The sequence below is a fragment of the Electrona antarctica genome, assembly GCF_951216825.1.
Source record: "Electrona antarctica genome assembly, chromosome: 18".
NCBI classification, from domain to species: domain Eukaryota; kingdom Metazoa; phylum Chordata; class Actinopteri; order Myctophiformes; family Myctophidae; genus Electrona; species Electrona antarctica.
In genome coordinates this window covers 20,960,743-20,980,409 of record NC_136799.1, presented here as the reverse complement: position 1 = coordinate 20,980,409, position 19,667 = coordinate 20,960,743, and the positions used below count along the sequence as shown (strand labels likewise).

The following is a 19,667-nucleotide window of genomic DNA, read 5'->3' as shown; positions in this document are numbered from 1 at the left end:
TTCTGCATTTAGTTGCAAAAAATTGCTGGCCATCCAGTTTTTGATGGCCGCTAGACATTCATGGAGAGTGTTGATTATGTCGATCTTATCTGGCTTGAATGAGCAGTACAACTGTATGTCGTCGGCATAGCAGTGATAGGAGATACCCTCAAAGCTGCTTATTATTGGACCTAGGGGAAGTAAATATAGAGCGAATAGAAGTGGACCTAGGACCGATCCCTGTGGAACGCCACATGACAGTGTAGAGGACTCAGAGGAGTAGGGACCAACGGCCACAGAGAAGCTCCTGTCTGAAAGATAGGACTGGAACCAATCTAAGGCGGTCCCGGAGACACCAACCCACGTCCTGAGCCTGTCAATTAAAATACGATGGTCTACGGTGTCGAAGGCTGCACTTAGATCAAGCAACACCAGGATGGAGCAATCACCAACATCGGATGACATCATGATGTCACTCGATACTCTAAGTAGAGCTGTTTCTGTGGAATGAATTTTACGGAAGCCTGATTGGTATTTGTCGCAGATATTGTGTTGATTTAATATGGTTGTGAGCTGATTGGCCACTGCCTTTTCCAAAACCTTAGATATGAAAGATAGTTTTGATATTGGCCTGTAGTTTATTGGGAGGGATGGGTCCAGATTTGTTTTTTTGAGGAGTGGTTGAATGATTGCCTTTTTTAAATTAGATGGAACACGGCCGGATGTTAGTGATGAGTTTATTATAGAGAGTAGGCAGGGGCCTACAGATGAAAAGACATCCTTTAGCATTGATGTGGGCAGGACATCTAGCGGACAGGAAGATGTCTTCATCAACCTCACAAGGTCAGTCAATTTTTGCAGGGAGATGGAGGAGAAACTGCAAAGGGTTGACTGCCGGGTAAGACAAGGGGGGAGGGGGGAGGAGGAAGGGGTAATGCTAGCTCTTACTGTGTGCACCTTGTGTATGAAAAATAACAGAAAATCATTACAGTCTTTGTTAGAAGAGACTGTGATGGTGGGAGGGGCAGGGCTGACAATATTGTTGATTGTGTTGAACAGTATTTTAGGATTTCTCTTGCTAGAGGCGATAATGTTGGCGAAATAAGAGGCCCGCACATCCCTGACGAGACTGTTATACTGGATCAACAGCTCCCTTAACGTGATACGGTCAGCCTGGAGCTTGTTGGCTTTCCAGAGGCGTTCAGCTTTCCGACATTTCCTTCGGAAGGAGCGAGTTGCCTCAGTTAACCAAGGGGAGGAGTTAACAGAGGGGACAGATCGGGTTTTTAGGGGAGCAACCTTATCTAGAATGGCCAAACAGTGCGAGTTGAAAGAGTTAATCAAACTTTCAGTGTCTGTTGAAGGCTGTTCTAAAACTAGTGTGCTGTCAAAAGCTGAAGCAAAATTCTCAGTGGAGGACTCATTTATTAGGCGTGAGAGCTTCTCTCTCTTGCTGATTGGATAATTAGTATTAAAGGACAAATTAAAGGAAATAAAATAGTGATCTGTCACAGAGAGTTCCTCAGTGCAGACGTCATGGATATCCAAGCCTAGGGAGAAGACAAGGTCCAGAGTGTTTCCCCTAATGTGTGTGGGACCTGACACATGCTGAGTGAAATTGAATGACTCTGTGATACTTAAAAAATTAATTGCAAAGCTATTTGTGGTATCATTAATGTGGATATTAAAGTCGGCTAACATTATGATCCTCTCAAGTTTGATAATAGAGGTTAAAAAATTACTAAACTCAGTCAAAAAAGAACCATTTGGACCAGGAGGGCGATAAATTAAAACACAATAAAATGGATTGGAGCGTCCTACTTTGGCCATTAATAGTTCAAAAGAGGAAAAGGAACCAGAACTCACTGTCCGGGTTAAAAATCGGTCCTTGTGGACCACTGCTAGGCCACCCCCTGTATGACCCGTGTTCCTGGGAGCACAGATGAAAGAACAATCTGCTGGACAGAGCTCAATCAGTGAGGTGTAGTCCTCTGGTTTCTGCCATGTTTCTGTGAGAAACAGAAAATCTAGTTTTTTTGTTTTGAAAATATCATTCCAAATAAATGACTTATTATTAATGGAGCGGGCATTTTGCAGCGCAAATTTAAATGATTGCGGGCCACCAGAACTTCCAGCAGTGGGAACCTGTGGAAGTGTTTGGAGGCATGTTTTGGGTGGAACATGATGCAGGTGTCTAATATTACGGGGACGGTGAGATATAATAACAGGGTCTCCCTGGCAGAGAAAGGTACAGTGCAACAGCTTACAATTACGTGAATACGAGACAATAGACCAAAGTGTACTGTACAGGTATGTCAAATGTTGACTGAATATTCACTGTCCATGTCTGTTACTGGCTTAATTATTTTAAGCCAGTGTGCAGTCAGGATCAATATGCCTGTTTAATTATTCATTGAGTAATGAGAAATATGTCCTTGACCTCTGGAGACATCACTGTCTGTACCTGTTCTACGGCAGTAACACTAGTGTTTTCTAGTGTCAGTTGATGCTTCAGATCCATATGAGTCAAACCGCCGTGCTAATTTGTTTATTTTTGGAACATGGTTCTTATTTGGAGCAATATTAAACAAGTATGGGAATCATGAATGGGGCGGAAAAAAACGTGACCCAGGTAGGATGCGCAAATTACGTCAGACTTCGGTGCACTATTACTACAAATAAAAAAAGAATCCATTCCGATGATCTACTCCTCCTATAGTGATTCCTGCCACTGATCTGTCAGAGCAGATCTCCACTGCCGGCACTGAGGCCTCAGGAACAGGCAACATGAAGTTCATGCTGAACGGAGCCCTCACCATAGGCACCATGGACGGAGCCAACGTGGAGATGGCAGAGGAAGCCGGAGAGGAGAACATGTTCATCTTTGGCATGAGGGTAGAGGACGTGGCTGAACTGGACAAGAAGGGGTAGGGGAGCTCTCGCCTGTAATGTCGGTGTCAATAGAAAGTATTGGGTGGCCTGTTTCACTCAATCTATAAGGAAAGGAAGTACATATCGGTTTCAAAATGTAGGGGTTTGTTCATTGCTGGTACTTCCCATATTAAAGGTATGCGAAACCAGTCTACTACTGTAGGCCTATGAGACATTGGACAAACTGTATCACATACATTAAATTGTAACACTGAAGCTATGAGTATATGAGGTGACATTCTTGCCGCTTTGATTTTGGTTTTATTTCCACAGCTATGATGCCATGTCATACTACAATGCAATTCCAGAGCTGAAACAAGTCATGGACCAGATCAAGAGTGGATTTTTCAGCCCCAAAAATCCAGACCTTTTCAAAGACATCACTGAAATGCTCATGAAATATGACCGGTAAATGAAAAGTACTATGATTCTGCATTTGCTCAAGTCTGGACCTTTTTGGCTTAGATTACACCATTTCCCCCCATGTTTCTGTGCAGGTTCAAAGTGTTTGCAGATTTTGAGGCCTATGTGAAATGCCAGCACTTTGTATGAGGTACTGTAACGTTTGCATGTAACAAACTAGGCTCAAACTGAAATTCCAAATTATACTTAAATTGTAGTTGGAGCCAGAAGGGTGGGAAGATCTAAATGGAACAACATTAGAAAGTTTAGAGTCAGAGAATCACAAGTATAAATTGAGCCTTAGAGCAGTGTATAATTAACTGTTTTGTTTTGTTTAAAAGGATCCAAAGGAGTGGACAAAAATGGTGATCAAGAACATCGCTGCCACAGGCAAATTCTCCAGCGACAGAACTATCACAGATTACGCCACAGAGATATGGGGAGTGGAACCCACAGACCTGAAGATCCCAGCCCCAAATGAGCCCAGAGAAGCCATCGAGGAAACTGCCAGGGCTTTGGCGAAAATGTGATTACTAGGGTATTCTTTAGGTTTACAGTTTAACAGTACCTACGCTGTTAGTTTTCAACTAGTGTACCCTTTAGTGATTTTGTTACAGCAAGTGATTTTAAGAGGTTATGAGTAGGCTTGAATTTCCGCAGAATTCTTTTATATCATACTTTAAAAACGCACTTTCTACATCAATAGGCATCTGTTACATTCATTCAACACCAAGACACAGACCAAGACATATTGGGATTGATAGTCCATCCTGGCCAGGGTGAAATAGTATTTGCAAATGATTCTAAGCATTGGTTTTCAATCACTTTGAGTACCAGATCCAGTGTTCAGTGCATCCGCACAGTTCAGATCGGGGCATATCCTTTATCATTCAAAGGAATGCAGTATATTTTCAAATACTTTCCTGTGACTGTCAAGCATTTCTGGCACTCATTGTATTGTATCCTGTTTTGTGAAAACTATGCCTCTATATAAAAAGTGGATAAAACAATGAATTAATTTGCAAATACTATGACTCACATAAGGTATGTAAGGCACTTTTCTAGTTCACTTACTGAACTTCCTTATTAGTATTTGAGCTGTACCTCTTTCCAGTGGTGAAATAAAATGACTGAATGCAACATGAAAAGTGAAACGTTTCTATTGTTTTTTGTCATATTTCATTTAATATTGTGTTACAATATGTTGTAGCTAATTCAGCTACATGAGAGACGACACTGCCAGACAGACACCATTCTGTTGAAGTGGATCTATCTTTCAGGAGTGCAGAAATTCCCTATAGTGTAAATAAAAAAGATTAGCAGTAACAAATGATTAATACACTACTAAGATAACACATTTGATCAAATGTTAACAGTTATATTTACTGATGTTTATGATACATTTTCAAATGCATAATTTTGTACAGTTGCAGGGTAAATAGAAATGTTCTTGATTAGTAATGGTAACTTACTTGACTACAGTCAACAGATTGGGATCCAGGTAGATGTTGTTGTGTGAATATTTACGACTTGCACTGTAGGACACCATTTGAACATGACCCTTTACATCACGTTCTTTCTGAGCCTGAAGTGATATTTGGTATAGCTGGGGACACAAGCAAAGGAATGCACTAACATACTACTTTGCATGATAAAACATTTTTAAAGATAATACGATTTTGGGGTGAGGTGAGTTAGGATTAAGGGGTTTGCAATCCCCTACAGTCAGCCATGATGAATGTACTTACAGTACTTCATGTAGATAAAGATATCCATACAAGTTACTTTGAAAACTACTGGGTACAAAATGTAATCAAATTTTGACATTGTGTACAAATGTAACTACATTAGAATTCATTGTTCTATACTACCTTTTGCCCCATGTGATAGGGAACGATATCATCATCTTCTGCATGTAGCAGCAGTAGTGGACTGTACAAAGTCTTTAAACTGTACAGACATAGAAGAAATACATTTTCAATAATGGACATGGATGGATAAAAAAAGACCACAGCATGTGGCAAAGCTGTAATAACCAATGAGCAACATTGTCTTAATTGTGGCCTACAGTATTATCCTAATGGATCAGTCCATGGGTCCAGCAGGTCAACTGTGCAATAAATTAGATGTGGATAATGGTATTAGCATATGCACCGTGATCATTATCATAAAATACTTACTTTTTATCATTAGCAAATACTATGTTGTTCATTTCTAAGATGTTCCAAATCAGGCTCTCAAAACCTGGAAGGAACATGTACAGCTGAAAAGAAGGTAGAGATTGTTAATATTTATGTAGTGATATACAAATACTTGTGGAATATATACTGTAGGAATAAACTTGATTCCTTAGAACAGACAGGTTGAATACTCATGTCTGTTCTTAACAGTTGCACAAGCTGTTCTTTTGAAAAGCGGAAATTAAGACATCTGTTAGTGCTGTAATACAGTGAATTGGTAAACAGCCTGAAGGCTGCAGACATAAAAACAAAGAATGCCACAGAAATATTTCACCTTACAGAGAGGATGGTTGGTTACAACTTCCCCAATTCTTGTGAATGGGGCTTCAAGAATTATAGCATCAATAAGTGACCCTAAAAGGAAATGTTGAGACACAATGTTCATTATACATTGCATGAATGATTAATCAACTACACTGAACACTCAGGAACCAAAGACAGAGACTAGATCATGCATTTTGTACCCTGGAGCTTAATTTTATTGTGGAGTTAGCTGAATTATTGAAGTGCACTTTTAATATTTCCCAATTAATTATTTATGGTGAACCTAGAGAGTTTCTCTGGTTTATAACTTTTAAAAACAATGATCACAAATATTAATTTGACCTTAACATAACACAGGAATAGCTATGTATGCATTATAGAGGGCATTATGATTCAAACAACAGATGAATTAAAGATGATATTCCATCATGTTGATGCATTTTTTTCTTCGTTAGTTTGTTTCAGTTGTTGCAAACACTTAATAGTATATGCCTTTAAGAAACACAAGCTCACCATGTTCTTGTAGTTTCAGTGCAGTATTCGTTGCCACCCTACAGATAAAATAAACCTGATAATGAGTATGAACTATGATGATGAATGATGACTAATTTAATTACCTTTTACAACCTTTGTATTTTTTTTTTTTTTTTTTACTATTCATTGGTATAATAAAGAAAAAATAAAGGGAAGCTCCACACACTCAAATCTGTGCACAATCAATAGATTTATTTGCAAGCTTTCAGTCTACTGACCTTCAGGCATTCTACTATTCATTGGTATGAATGATAGGCAATAATTCATAAACTTCTCAATACAACCATGCACTCACCCAGTACCAAGGGAATGCCCCCACAGACAGACCAGACCACCTCTGCTGTGTTGCTTTGCCCACTGGTACAGGTAGAGGGCATCAGTGGTCAGGCCAGCCTCACTGGGTTCCCCACTGGAATCACCAAAACCTAGGAACCCTCAGAATCATGACTTGTGATGTGATGACAGCATCAACTTTTACCAGGACTACCGATACATGTGTATGCCTGCGTAGGTAAAAATACCACTTTGATCACATTATGAAAGTGTAACTGTGCTCCTGTTATTATGTATCAAAGTTAGAACAAGTATTTACCTCTATAGTCTAAGGAGAGCACGTGATAACCTGCAGCACTTAGTTTCTGCAATAAATGCATAAAAAGACAAGTTATCATTTTACACAACACTATCAAAAATGTAATTACATGAAATAATGAAACTTGTGTTAAATGTGAAATCACACCTTCACCAGCTGTACTCTGTGATATATCGCCCTATAAATAAGGACAATGACAAAATAAACATAAACAACAGAACATTTCTCTGGCTTATTCATTCTGACCCATGCATCTTCATAAGTGTGGTGTCTATGGATAAACCCAGGGTATTGAGGGATCATGCAATACCCACTAGACTAGACACTATTAGAAATCTATTCAAGGGTCTCTTTTCTTCCATGCTGGTCCCACCTGGTTCCCAAGTTGCCATGGAGATAGATAATAACAGGTTGGCCATCTCCCAGTGCCTCCCTGTACCACTCTGGGTCTTTCTCCGCTGCCTCTTTCCATTGGCTGATGGGAAGTGTATGCCTAGGAGAGAGAAATTAAGAGGGGGAGAGTGGGGAGGAGAGTAAGGACAGTGGCTTTGTAGCTCAGTACACAGTAAAATCCTTAGAATTTAACAGAGTACAAATGGAACCAAATGGTATTTGTACTCTCTCTCTGAGTAAAATTATCACTAAGGATTTAACTTTGTACTGTAGCTAAAACATGGGAATAGCAATGCCAGTAATTGGGTCTCTGTTCCCACTGGGCCACAAAGGCTTGAAAAACCTCCTTCCATCCTCCATCCTCAGTGCTAGATGGACCCAGTCCATTTTGGTCAATATGAACTGACCATACACCCACTGAGACACCCTCCTCAGTGGTAAGGTAGAGGTTGCATGTGTGGTTCAGTATCTTCTCAGGCTTGCCAAGGTCCACAAAGACAGGAAATATCACTGTGGAGTGTGGACACAATAAAATGCTAATACAAGAAAGAACATCAAAGCCATTTAGTTTTCCTTTCCATGGTATAGCTATAGCTATACTGTATGTGCAGATCTCTTGCACGTTAGTTTTAATTGGATTAAGATCTTATCTTCATAAGAAAGACTGTTGTAAATGTCAACACGACAGAATGATTCGGAATCATTGCCAGAGAATGATTCATGAAAACATATGATTCATCATTAAACATTGTGAACCTAAAACTATGTACGGTAGGGTAGGTAGACTATTCTGTATTCAGTGTATTGGTAAATGACACCGGCAGAACAGTAACAGAATTACAGTACATTTCAAGCACAACTCAATAAAACAACGACCCAATAAAACATTGTTAACAAGAGGGTCCACCTTGTTCATCAAAACATTTAGAGGCGTACCAATAGGCCAATACACTAGCCAAAGAACAGAACATGAATTCATCATAAAAAAAGAAAAAACAGCTTACACAGGTGACAATATATGACATGTCCCAGTATCCACGGAAACAGGTAGAGAAGAACAGGAACAGAAGCATAGACGGTGGTCAGATATATAATGGCCCGCTTCATTGTCCAAAGTCTCGTCTGTTTTGCTTGTGGCTGTGCTGAGTGAGTTCTCTTCCTGTAAACATGAACGCTGTGAGAACTTGTGACCCAGACTGAAATCAGGTCAACGTTCAAGTCAGACTAATTTTACCCTCTGCAGCCACATGGCTCGAGTATTCAACAATACTGCACTACTTAGCTCTGATCCATAGCTCTAATGCCGCCCGCAGTACGTAAGGCTATGGATCAGAGCTGTGCAATACTTTTACTTTTATTAGGGGCAGACTAGTTCAGCAGACGTTATTTCGTGAAAGTGAAAATAACTTCTCAGACCCGGAAGCTTGACGTCACCAACCGGAGAGAACGTTGCATTGTTATCGTGCTGTTCAGTGTACAAAACTGTACACATGTTATGATAACATTTATAGCAGATTTTGCTATGGCATTTTGCCCTGCAATTCCTAAACACAAGAAGAACCTATCTGTCCTGAAGAACCTGAAGAACCTGTCCTGTCAAGAATACACAATACATGCTAATGAATGATGGTATCAGTTTTTGTATTGACGTGCTTTCGTTTGAAATGTACCCATTGTGCATAGGCCTACTTTTAATGTTCCTAAAATGTTCAATCAATCAATTTTTCCCACCACATATTTTGGAAGTTACAACAGTATGTTCCAAGAATCCAATGCCATTTGTCTTAACTAGATAACACAGAGAGCCATAGAGTAAGACAGCTCTGGATTACATTACACTATACATTATTTCCCAAATATGTAATTTATTTGAGCTGAGAGTGGACTCAGTGGAGTGACTGGACCAGAGGACTCGCAAGTTGGAGGTTGGATACAGTGGCCAGAAGTTAGGATCCTCATCCTGCTCGTCACGACACCGCCCCTTCCTCCAACAAGAGCTTTTCAAAATCCGCTACAAGATGCAGCAGCAGCAGCCGCGGACACAACAAAGCCGTTACCAAACATTGTAGCAATAATAAGTAACGGTGAATTTCCATCCAGGGAAAATCATCTACATCGGAACCATTAATGACTTTCTGGAGTGGGTTCCTGCAAGAGACTCGCGAGTCGCGACATTAGGCTATTATGAAGAAAATATAAAACTTTTAAAAACCGGGTCCCTCAAAAATTCAGGCAGAAAACAGGAATATTACACTTTGAGAGAGTTCGGTAAGTAGTGTTTATCTTAGCTAACAACATTTCTTTACTTGCAGAATAGACAGTCATTGTCTTTTGATCGTCATTTGTCATTGACTCATTGGGTTAACTTAAAAGTGGAAGATGTGATAATGTGAACAACAGTTTGTTTGTTTAGCACTCTCCCGCAGCGCTTTCTTCCTCTAGCCATGCCGCCGCCCTGCGCACCCTGTGTGCCAGCAGGATAATTAGCTTGCATGGAGCTCATTACTTTCACATTGGATGATGTTTTCTGATTACTTTTATAGGCCCAGGTCTAATTTAGGAACCTAATTGTCATTAATGAGTTTTCTAATGTGCACTGTAGTTAGTTGTAGCCTACTTTGTAGTCCCAAAGGTCAGTGACTAATGTTACATTGTGACTTCTCATATGATGAGACAATGTGAATCATCAAAACCTATTCCCATGATTCCCTCTACAGCTCCCTTTGGTGGCAAATTATGTCAGTGGTGGTGTGTGCTGTAGCCTATACTATTCAGAATATAATGTTGTGACTGATAAGCTATTGATGGATATGACAATTCATATTCTTGATATTCATGCCAAGGATATGACATAGGCCTATGCCGCCTATCTCATTCACATCAATATCAAAACATTTTGCATCTCACACAATGCAGTTGTCTGGAAAGACGCCTGGTATATTTAAGATGTCGTTAACACAAATCTACAGTTCAGTTTGGCACCTGTGGCCCACAGGTGCCAAACTGAACTGTAGATTTGGGAATGATAAATGATTGGGGGATAAATCGCACCATCATAAGTGAATGCCTGGAGGTTGGACGTGCAGCAGGTGTCTGCAGGATTAACCTTTTCCTCTTGACCCGATCTGTCCTGATTCAGCAGCGACAGCTGTCAGTCCACTGTTGTGGCTGCACCAATTAAGCCAGCTAACTGACAGCTTGTGAAGAAAGCAGAAACAATTGATGATCAATTAACTGCAGTGTTGTAACATGTGGGATATCAAGTATGGTTTTGCTTCCCTGCTGCTGAACAAGAAAGGGGAGGGGAAATGTTACACACCAAAAATATCATTAAGGAACTATCTCTAGTAGTGTGTTGCAATTTACACAATGTGAGAGAAAAGTGCTGGAAAAATAGTGAAAATGTAACCTTTAGTAATGTGCAAAACTGCAAATACTTTCTTATATTTGTTACTTCAGAAGACTCAACTTAGTAGTTCATATAGTTATAGACCAGTACTAGGCCTATAGGCTATGTTTTAAAGCCTTGGGCACTGCTGAGACATGAAGCTCTGTGCATTTGATTATTTGAAGAAATGTGCAGAATCAGATGCAGAATACTGATTGCTCTCTGCCCATTGTCCATGTTGAATGGGGTGTGTTGGGGGGACACCTGGCTAAACGCAACACTGAGCGATAGCCATCTCGCTGACAAAGAGCAGCTGTTAAAGCTGGGAGGAAAGAGATGGGTCCTTTGATTATAGATTTTAGAAGCCTATGTAAAGAAAATCTTTAAGCCGCTGTTGTAGTGCTGTTCTCATACTGAAGCTGCTAGGAGTTGAAATTAAAAAAAATCTGCTGAGGAATATCAACCTTTACATTGCAAAGATGTCAAAATGGACTTTCAGAATCTGAAATCATGATATCGTTGCTGTCGGGAGGAAAACACCTAAACTCCATTTTTGAGGATTTTGTTTTGCATTAATCAGTTTTATTGCACACCCTTTACATCTGTGTGTTGTTTAAAAAATATTCAACCAATGGAAAGTAGTAAAAAGCACTTTGGACAAAACCTCTAAACTCCATTGGACCCTCAAACTGTCTGCAAACTACTCCTTCACCTCTCCCCCTCTCATCATGCAAGTAATTGACAATATATAAAGTCACAACACCAACTTTGATGAGGCAGTATTGCTTTGTTTTCAAAATATATTATATATTTCCTGAAAAATTTCATTTCCTGAAAAATGAACATTTTGGAGTTAGGTGGTTTCTTCCTGACAGCAGAGATATTATAAGATATATTATAATAATCACATCATGCTAGTGTTCCAAATACAAACGTATAGTCCGGCAGCCGAGGTGGACGGGTGGGCATTTTATTTGTCTTTTTTATTGGCCTAAAATATTTATATATAATATGAATCCACTTGCTGACTGGCTGTCGGTATTGGGCAAGTTTTTTTTTTTATAGGGGTTTCTTGTGACCCTACCATTAACATCCTATGGCAGTCAAAAATGTCAAACTTTCTTTTTGATTTTAGTAGCATGTGACATGTCAAACTAGTGGGTTTTCATGATTCTGAATTCATTCCAAGCAATAGTTTTGCACAAAATACACTCCTTGGGCTAAAAACGGCCATAGACGTCATGACAAATGTGATGTGGTCAGCACATTTTGGGCACATTTGGGCAAGTGGCGATGGCTGCTTTTAGGAGTGTATTTTGTGCAAAACTAATGCTTGGAATGGATTCAGAATCATGAAAACACCATAGTTTGACATGTCACATGCTACTTAAAGCAAAAGTTTGACATTTTTGCCTGCCATACGATGTTAATGGTAGGATCACAAGAAACCCCTATAAAAGAAATTGCTCAATACTGACAGCCGGTCAGCAAGTGGATTCATGAATGTATGTATAGACAATATTTTAGGCCAATAAAAAAAAGACTAACTAAAAAACATCGCATGGATGCACCTGGGACGTATCCTCAGTGATGTATCCTGAGGTCAACGGGGTTTTGGGTCTCTCAACATCATACCCCTCACTCAGGCGACCCAGCCGGGAGTGATCAAGTCCCGACTTACGTCCCAGTAGCTACCCTCAATCAGTCCCACTAGGGAAAAACCAGGGGCACATAATCCGTTGGAACTACTCCAGAACTACTCTGCCAGGGCTGGGAGGTACACTTCTGGCGCATGGAGGGACTAGGCTCTGTGGGTTGTCTCCTGTCCGGGCCCCTCCTACGTCTCACCAGGTCCACTCCTGCTCTCACCAGGCTCAGGACCTGTGCGTTGCACCAGAGTCCCAGCACCAGACAGTTCATTCAGGAGTGGTGGGCAATGGTTCCGCAGGGACATGGTGCTGCGGTTCCGCTTGCTGCTTGCATGGCCCTCCCAAAGGCCTCACCGAGGGTTGTTGGGCTTCCTCCTCATGGAGGACACAGGCTGGGGCGCTAACCCATACTGCTCACCCGGGTGCTGTCTACATTCCGGCTGTCACCCGTCTCTCCGATGGTCACCAGACTATACCTAGTTGTCACATAGTCTATTCCTATGAGTCACTATAAATAGACCAAATTTCACTTTAAACAAAAGGAGCCTGTCGGCTGCCGGACTAGTAGCGTAATCTTGAAAGTATATTATTTTTAATTACCGTGCCATACTGTCTATAGTTAATATTCAGTCAAATATAGCCTGACAATTCAGACATATCCTCTTAAACTCTACAACCAAGCAGCACCTTCTGTGACATTGCTATTTACATGTACAGTACAGTGTCTACTCTGTATAGCATCTATAATTTGTTTGGAATGTCATTTCCAAAGTTGGCAAAAAAGCCTTCCCTAAAAATGAGTTGAGTTGACCTTTGCATAATGCAAGTGCACTCTCATCACTCTTAAAAGAGATTAACATCTTAAGTCATTACGGAGGTCATTTAAAGGGTAAGACCACTTTTTTAGAGGTTTGGGTTGTTTTCTTACCTTATTATGGTCAAACTAGTCCAGTCCAGGAGTTATTTCGCTCCATAGTGCAGTTTTACAGAAAATAGCGTTATAAAAATACCAGCCCATTGACTTACATTGTACACTGAAACAGCTCTCAAAATCACTCTTTTAGTTCGTAAACAAACACAAACAAAGTTGTTTCAGACAATATAGAGCAACACCAAACCTCATGTGGTTTTTTTTTTTCATAAAAATGTTAACTTCCTGTTGATTTTACTATATGAAGATCTGGATCCGGATCCATGGATCCAGTCCGGGTTTTCTTCTGAATAAAAATGGACAAATCAACAGGAAGTTAACATTTTTATGAAAAAAAAAAACCACATGAGGTTTGGTGTTGCTCTATATTGTCTGAAACAACTTTGTTTGTGTTTGTTTACGAACTAAAAGAGTGATTTTGAGAGCTGTTTCAGTGTACAATGTAAGTCAATGGGCTGGTATTTTTATAACGCTATTTTCTGTAAAACTGCACTATGGAGCGAAATAACTCCTGGACTGGACTAGTTTGACCATAATAAGGTAAGAAAACAACCCAAACCTCTAAAAAAGTGGTCTTACCCTTTAAAGTCTTTCCACCATGGTGTGAGACAGTAATGACTAATGATTCAATTCTGACTTAGTTTATTCTGGCAAAATAAAGAAAAAGATTTTCAAACTACACCTAGTATGTACATAACATTACAAAACAGAAACTTGACACTGTATTACCAGAAATACCAGAAATGAAACTCGTTATTTGATTATCTATCTATGCATGTACACGCATCTGTAATTTATGCTGTCACTCAATGTTGGCAACTTGGCATAAGGCTTTGGTGGCTCATTCAGACCCAGACAATATTCTCTGATGCTAGAAAGATCAAAAGAGAAAAGCCACAACTCGAGTCGTAAACATTTTAGGAAGCTTGCTAGATAAATACTTCAGCTATATATTATAGTTGGAGAAATGTTTGTCTGTGATGTGAGGGAGTGGCATATTATTGTCTCCACCAGGCCGAAGGAATGGGGAGAGAGTATGTTTTGCACTCCGTCTGTCTGTCCGTCTGTGACCAGCTAATCTCTGGCACAATTGGCTTGATTGCAGCCATACTCTGCACACACACTCCCTGAATGCCAGAGCTGAACCTCTGCCCCAAAGTTTGGCCTGTTATAGCGCCACCAGGAGGCCGCTTTGTGCAAAACAAACATTTTTTGACAGTACACCTACATATTTTGTCCAAACATCATGAAAATTGATACACAGTCTCTCTAGAGCCATTTAACGGAACAGGTCTTTCAGATTTTTCAGACTCCATCCTGATTGGCTAAGATTGGCTTCCAAAGTTTGCAGGAGTGCTCCGTTTCTCACACAATGCAGCGAATCATGAACACATTGAGTGATTTCTGTGAAATGTTGCATGCACATTCCCACTAGGCCGAGGAAGACATGCCACTTGAACATTTTCAACTCAGCCTCATGGTGGCGCTATAACTGGCCGATTAGTGTTTTTCTGTGTAAAACCTTGTATGCACACTCCCTAGAGGCCAAGGAAATACCTTTGCCTGGAATCTTTCACATCTGCTCTTTATATCGCCACCAGGAGGCCGACATATGTAAAACACATTTTCTAATATTACTCCTTCAGATTTTATCCAAATTTCACGCAAATATGTACACATGATCTCCATAGTCATGTGATCAAGACGGGTTTGTTTGCTTTCTCATAATCTATCCTGATTGGCTACGATTGGCTTCTAAAGTTTTCAGGAGTAGCCTCCTAAACATTTTGCCAAACATCACACACACTCCTATCCTCCTGTTGGAGACCTGTGCCCAGAAGGGCACTTTTTCTATTTACTAATGAAATCACCCAGGTAAGAGTTAAAGAGTATAATGGCTGATTTATAATTTACTTTGTTACTTTCGTTCTATGTCACGCATCGAAAATAGTCCATTTATAAGCTCACAATGCGTTGCATCATCACAACACGTTGTGAGCGTGTAGAACGGCTATTGTTGGTAAACGACACCGGAACCATAATTGGCACCAAGCAATCAACCAGAGTCTTTTTTTTCCACCCAGGCAGTTCTCCTTTATTTGACAGTGAGTAGAGAGACAAGAAAGGCGTGAGAGAGAGAGGGCATGTCAAGTACCAAACAGGCATTAGGTCAGATTCACACCCCAGGCACCTGCAGCAGCCGGCAGGGACAGGTGAGCTACCAGGGTGCCTCTCAACCTCATTGTATAATCGTACTAATTGGATTAGAGAAAGCCTCCCTACTCACTCCGTTCCTAGTAATGCCACTGCAATGCAATGTGGCAGTAGATCAAACACACTGTGTCTGTCACATTTGAGGGTGCCCGAAGGAACTGTTGCTCTTGATATGGACATTTCTATCCTGCTTGTAAGTGGCTTGCTTTATTAACTGTGATTTGATGTGTCTGAGCTGTGGAATTGACTCTTGCTTTACGTGTTGTCTTTAGTATGATTTACTCGGTGATCTTGGAATTTAAGCTTTCTTTATTTTGATTTGAACTCAACATAAGTCGCTTTGCACAAGCTAGGCCTTCATGAAACAACTGAAATCTGTCTAAACCAACTTATCATTCAGTCTTTATCATGTTATTCCTGTTCAGGGCAGGGTGCTGTCCTGGGGGATGGATGACGCCCAAGAGCAGGACCAGTATGAGGAGCGCCTAAAAGAAGTTTTTAACAGTTTCGATGCCAGCGGCACTGGGTCACTCTCCCCAGAGGAGCTGTCTGACCTCTGCCAGTCCCTTTACCTGGGCGATGCCACCCCTGCCCTTCTCCAGGCCCTGATCCGGAATGAAGACCACTTCACTGGCAGGGTAAGACTAAGACCAAAGCTCTGCAATGCAATGTCCGCATGGTTCATGTTTTTGTTGTTTCCGGTTGAATATGAAATCACATGGTCCCGACTCCTAAATGATTAATGGTGCAGCTCTATAGGTCCATTGCCGTCTTTGAACTAAAATAGTTTGCTCAAAGAGAATATTGGCTCATTGTTACGTTTCATATTTCAACATGTTCAGGGTATTCATTGTGTCCAGAATTTGGCTGAGGCCCATGTTAGGCACTGCAGCTCTTAGGTCTTTGTTGCTCCAGGTCTTTGTGTCTCCAAGTTAGTCCAGTAGGGATGGGAATTATTGATTAAGTCATTACGTGATAATTGATACATTTGATAACCTTATCGATCGATTAACCAGTTAGTTGATAAGTGCTGTTTTTAAAAAAAACGGTGAATCTTAATTTCCCTCAATGTCTAAAATAAAAATCTACACTGATATACTGAATACAAAAGGCACATTATATTCCTTAACCAAATTTATTTGACCATTTGCGATACAGGGCCAGGCAATGGCATCTGTGTATGAAGAATAAAATGAAATGAAAAGTGCACTGTTTTGTCTGTCACATCACATGCAAAGGCATGTTAATTAAAGTTAATTATTAACTGTTCAGTTTAATTGATTAATTTCTTAACGGCCATTAACTATTAACATCCCTAGTCTCCAGGCTTTCAGTGCTTTGTTAGCCATCGTGTTGAGGAGTGAAATTGTGCCCTATCATCCCGCATCACAGGTGTCTGTCGTCAAGACAACCAGGCCTGCAACTGGCCATTCACTGATGCATTTCTTTGAGGGCTCTCCACATAAATCTTTTCCCCTTTTACTAATATGGACTACAAATGGACAAGTGTATGTTCAGAGCGTTGTACATGTATGTACTGGATCTTTGATACTTCGTCTTTCAGTAGAAGGATGCACTATTATTATTATTAAAAAAGACTAGTAAACTCTAAAGAACCTTACGATCGGTATCTCTTTGTCTGCAAGCGTGCTTATGGATGGATGGCTATTGTCTCCGCCTTGGCCTCCACGTGGGGGTTGGTTTGGGGTTGTTAATGTTAGGAAAGGGGCAGTGATCATCTTGCTTGGACTGTCTCATCCAACAATGAAGTAAAAAAAAAGTAAACCCTCACGTAAATCCAGCAGCCGCCAACCTTGATGCACAAAGAAAATCTCCATATTTAGGGTTAACAGCTGTTGCTTCTTGAGAAGTGTGACCTTCCCTCCCCTCTCCGCCTCCTGCTGGATAACCCCCACCCAGACACTCAGGGACACCCAGCCTCCACCCTGCATCCAGGGGGATTGCATCCAATGTTAGGAATTTGAAGGATTTTATTATTCTAGTTATGTTTTGCTTTGCTGCAGATACCAACATTCACCAATGTAATAATTATGTATAATGAATTCTCTCATTCATGATGGTTAAAAACATTTATTTTCCTTACAGGTGGACTTTGCCCACTTCAAGAATGCACTGATTGTGGTTTTGTCGTCGAATATCGAAGCACCCCAACCGCAACGGGAAGAAGACTTGCCTAAACCAGGTAATGTGTGGTGGCCCATACTCAACAAATCCTGTATTAACATGCACAGACTCAGAGCAGGAAGTCATAGGATTAATACTGTCTATAACTCATGGCAGTTTCAGTTTTATTTTACTTTGGGGAGGTGTTATGTCATCCAAGCTGAGAAGGCTTATTGTCAAGGCTGAACTGGTGGAACAGCTACCATGCTGATTCAGCCATAAATCTATATACTGAGGCACAGATCCAGAAGCTCAGGCACAAAACCAATTCAATTTAGCGGCTGGTTACACTGTCATGGTTCTGCCCCTGGCTTTTGTTTGACATTCCAAAGACAAAGAGCATATTGGGGTTTTTGTATTTATTTGTTTGTTTAATGGACTTAGATTCTAATAAGTTTTATTAGGATTCCTTAGGATTCCCTTAAGACTCATCCTCATCATCACTATTCCATCCAATTTTGTTTTTAGATTCGCCTGTGATTCAGCCAAAGTTTGTGAAGGGCAGTAAGCGGTATGGTCGCCGGTCCACCCCAGAATCCATAGAGCATGTTTCAGACTTAACTGAGGTTACCAACGTGAACCCCGTGCAACGAGAGGAGGATCCGGAAGAGGACTATTCTGCTGTTCCTAGGAAGCGAGAGGTGGGTTCAGCTCAGACTATTGAAATGTTCTCATGTTTTGCCAGAACCAAACTACAACAACACATACAACAAATCGATGCTGTCCTTTTCATTTGCTGACCTTGCTTGTATTCTATTTCTCAACAAGCCCAAAGGTGTTATTCTTAGCTAATCATCTTAGTGCTATACACAGGACAGCTCTTAAAATATAATGTAGACAGTCATACCCATCATGATAACATTCAAGGAGTAATGTTACAGTGGCATCTGGGATGACAGTGGTACAGTGGTTAAGTCAGTTTAACATACCATGGTATTGTGTATTTAAGTGCCATGGTGTTACTTGGTGAACTTTGATCATCATATGTGTACCCGTGGTGGTCAAGGCAACAGTGCAGTGTTTTATATCAATTATCATCGTCATGTCCAGGTAGGCCATATAATGTAAAAGATTGAAGGACTGATGAGGGAGCCAGGAGGGAATCAGATAGAGTTGAGTTGATATAATTGAGACTATGGTTGTTGATCGCACATCTCCTGTTCTTGAAATGATGAAGGCTGACATATTTGTTTGTAAGCGCTGTTTTCAGTTTTTCAATTTAGACCTTCTGTATATTTACTTTAAACTCCAGACCTTTAGGGGTCTTCAATGCCTTGATAACGGACACGTGATAAGAAAGGACCACACCTTAATATGAATCTCCCAGATCACCGTAGCACCATGTTAAGACTAGTATTTTAAGTACCGCTTGCTTGGCACGTTTCCATCAGCTTAAATGTGAAGGTGTGTGTATCACTGCTACAGTAGTGAATCTGTTCATGCACTGCTGAGCTCTCTGCATGGTGTCTCTGTTCAGCTTGATCTCCAAGGTCCTTTTCTTGGATAATCCTGCTCTCACTGCTGGTGGAGACACTCCGTTGTAACGGTTGGCCTCTTGGCCCATTTTACACACCCATATTTGTGTAGTTGTACAACAGAAACTAGAGTGGGGGAAAATAACAGTCAAATACTGGTAAACATTTGCTGTTGCTGGTTATTTTGCCCATTACAGAATAGACAGTTTGGCACCTAACCACCAGCCATCACTTCTATTGTGTTTGAAACACATAAATGGCTTGTGGAATAGTGGAAGAGCAGGTGCAATTTTGGACGTATCTGCCATTGTGGACTGAAGAATAAAGGTTTTCTTCCAGCGACGCAGGCCGCCAATGACTGAAGTCTTTACCCATTGAAAGCTCAGTGTTTGAATGGTATGCTGCATCCAGTCAGGATTAATGGTGGTCAACAAAAGCAACCAACTGGTCAGAGAAAGGGTCTACGTTTGTATGTGGATGGATGTGTTGGT

The 19,667-nt window shown here is 40.6% G+C and overlaps 3 protein-coding genes across 6 annotated transcripts in view; 2 read left to right on the top strand and 1 right to left on the bottom strand.

Annotated features, from left to right (window-relative positions):
• Positions 1-2,160: 2,160 nt before the first annotated feature.
• Positions 2,161-4,466, top strand: LOC306942621 (glycogen phosphorylase, liver form-like; the record flags this gene model as incomplete). Its single annotated transcript, XM_079528629.1, has 5 exons — positions 2,161-2,227; positions 2,699-2,906; positions 3,184-3,318; positions 3,408-3,463; positions 3,654-4,466. 4 exons carry the CDS (start codon positions 2,161-2,163, stop codon positions 3,460-3,462), a joined length of 465 nt encoding a protein of 154 aa, XP_079384755.1. The 3' UTR covers position 3,463; positions 3,654-4,466.
• LOC306942482 (lysophosphatidylserine lipase ABHD12-like) lies at positions 3,664-8,718 on the bottom strand. Its single transcript, XM_079528392.1, has 12 exons — positions 8,340-8,718; positions 7,743-7,845; positions 7,316-7,435; positions 7,090-7,120; positions 6,943-6,988; positions 6,646-6,775; positions 6,330-6,367; positions 5,827-5,906; positions 5,493-5,575; positions 5,184-5,262; positions 4,785-4,918; positions 3,664-4,607 (listed from the first exon to the last, which is right to left on the bottom strand). Exons 1-12 carry the CDS (start codon positions 8,440-8,442, stop codon positions 4,589-4,591), a joined length of 966 nt encoding a protein of 321 aa, XP_079384518.1. The 5' UTR covers positions 8,443-8,718; the 3' UTR covers positions 3,664-4,588.
• Positions 8,719-9,247: 529 nt separating this feature from the next.
• Positions 9,248-19,667, top strand: part of nin (ninein (GSK3B interacting protein)) — a 39,584-nt gene continuing 29,164 nt past the window's right edge. For 2 of the 4 annotated variants that reach the window (XM_079528853.1, XM_079528856.1), the window contains exons 1-4: positions 9,248-9,603; positions 15,943-16,155; positions 17,624-17,720; positions 18,170-18,342. In XM_079528853.1, the coding sequence (XP_079384979.1) occupies positions 15,964-16,155; positions 17,624-17,720; positions 18,170-18,342 (462 nt within the window). In that variant the 5' untranslated portion in view covers positions 9,248-9,603; positions 15,943-15,963. Of the gene's footprint in view, positions 9,604-15,917; positions 16,156-17,623; positions 17,721-18,169; positions 18,343-19,667 lie in introns of all 4 variants that reach the window. The other 2 variants (XM_079528855.1, XM_079528854.1) reach the window with 2 other exon arrangements.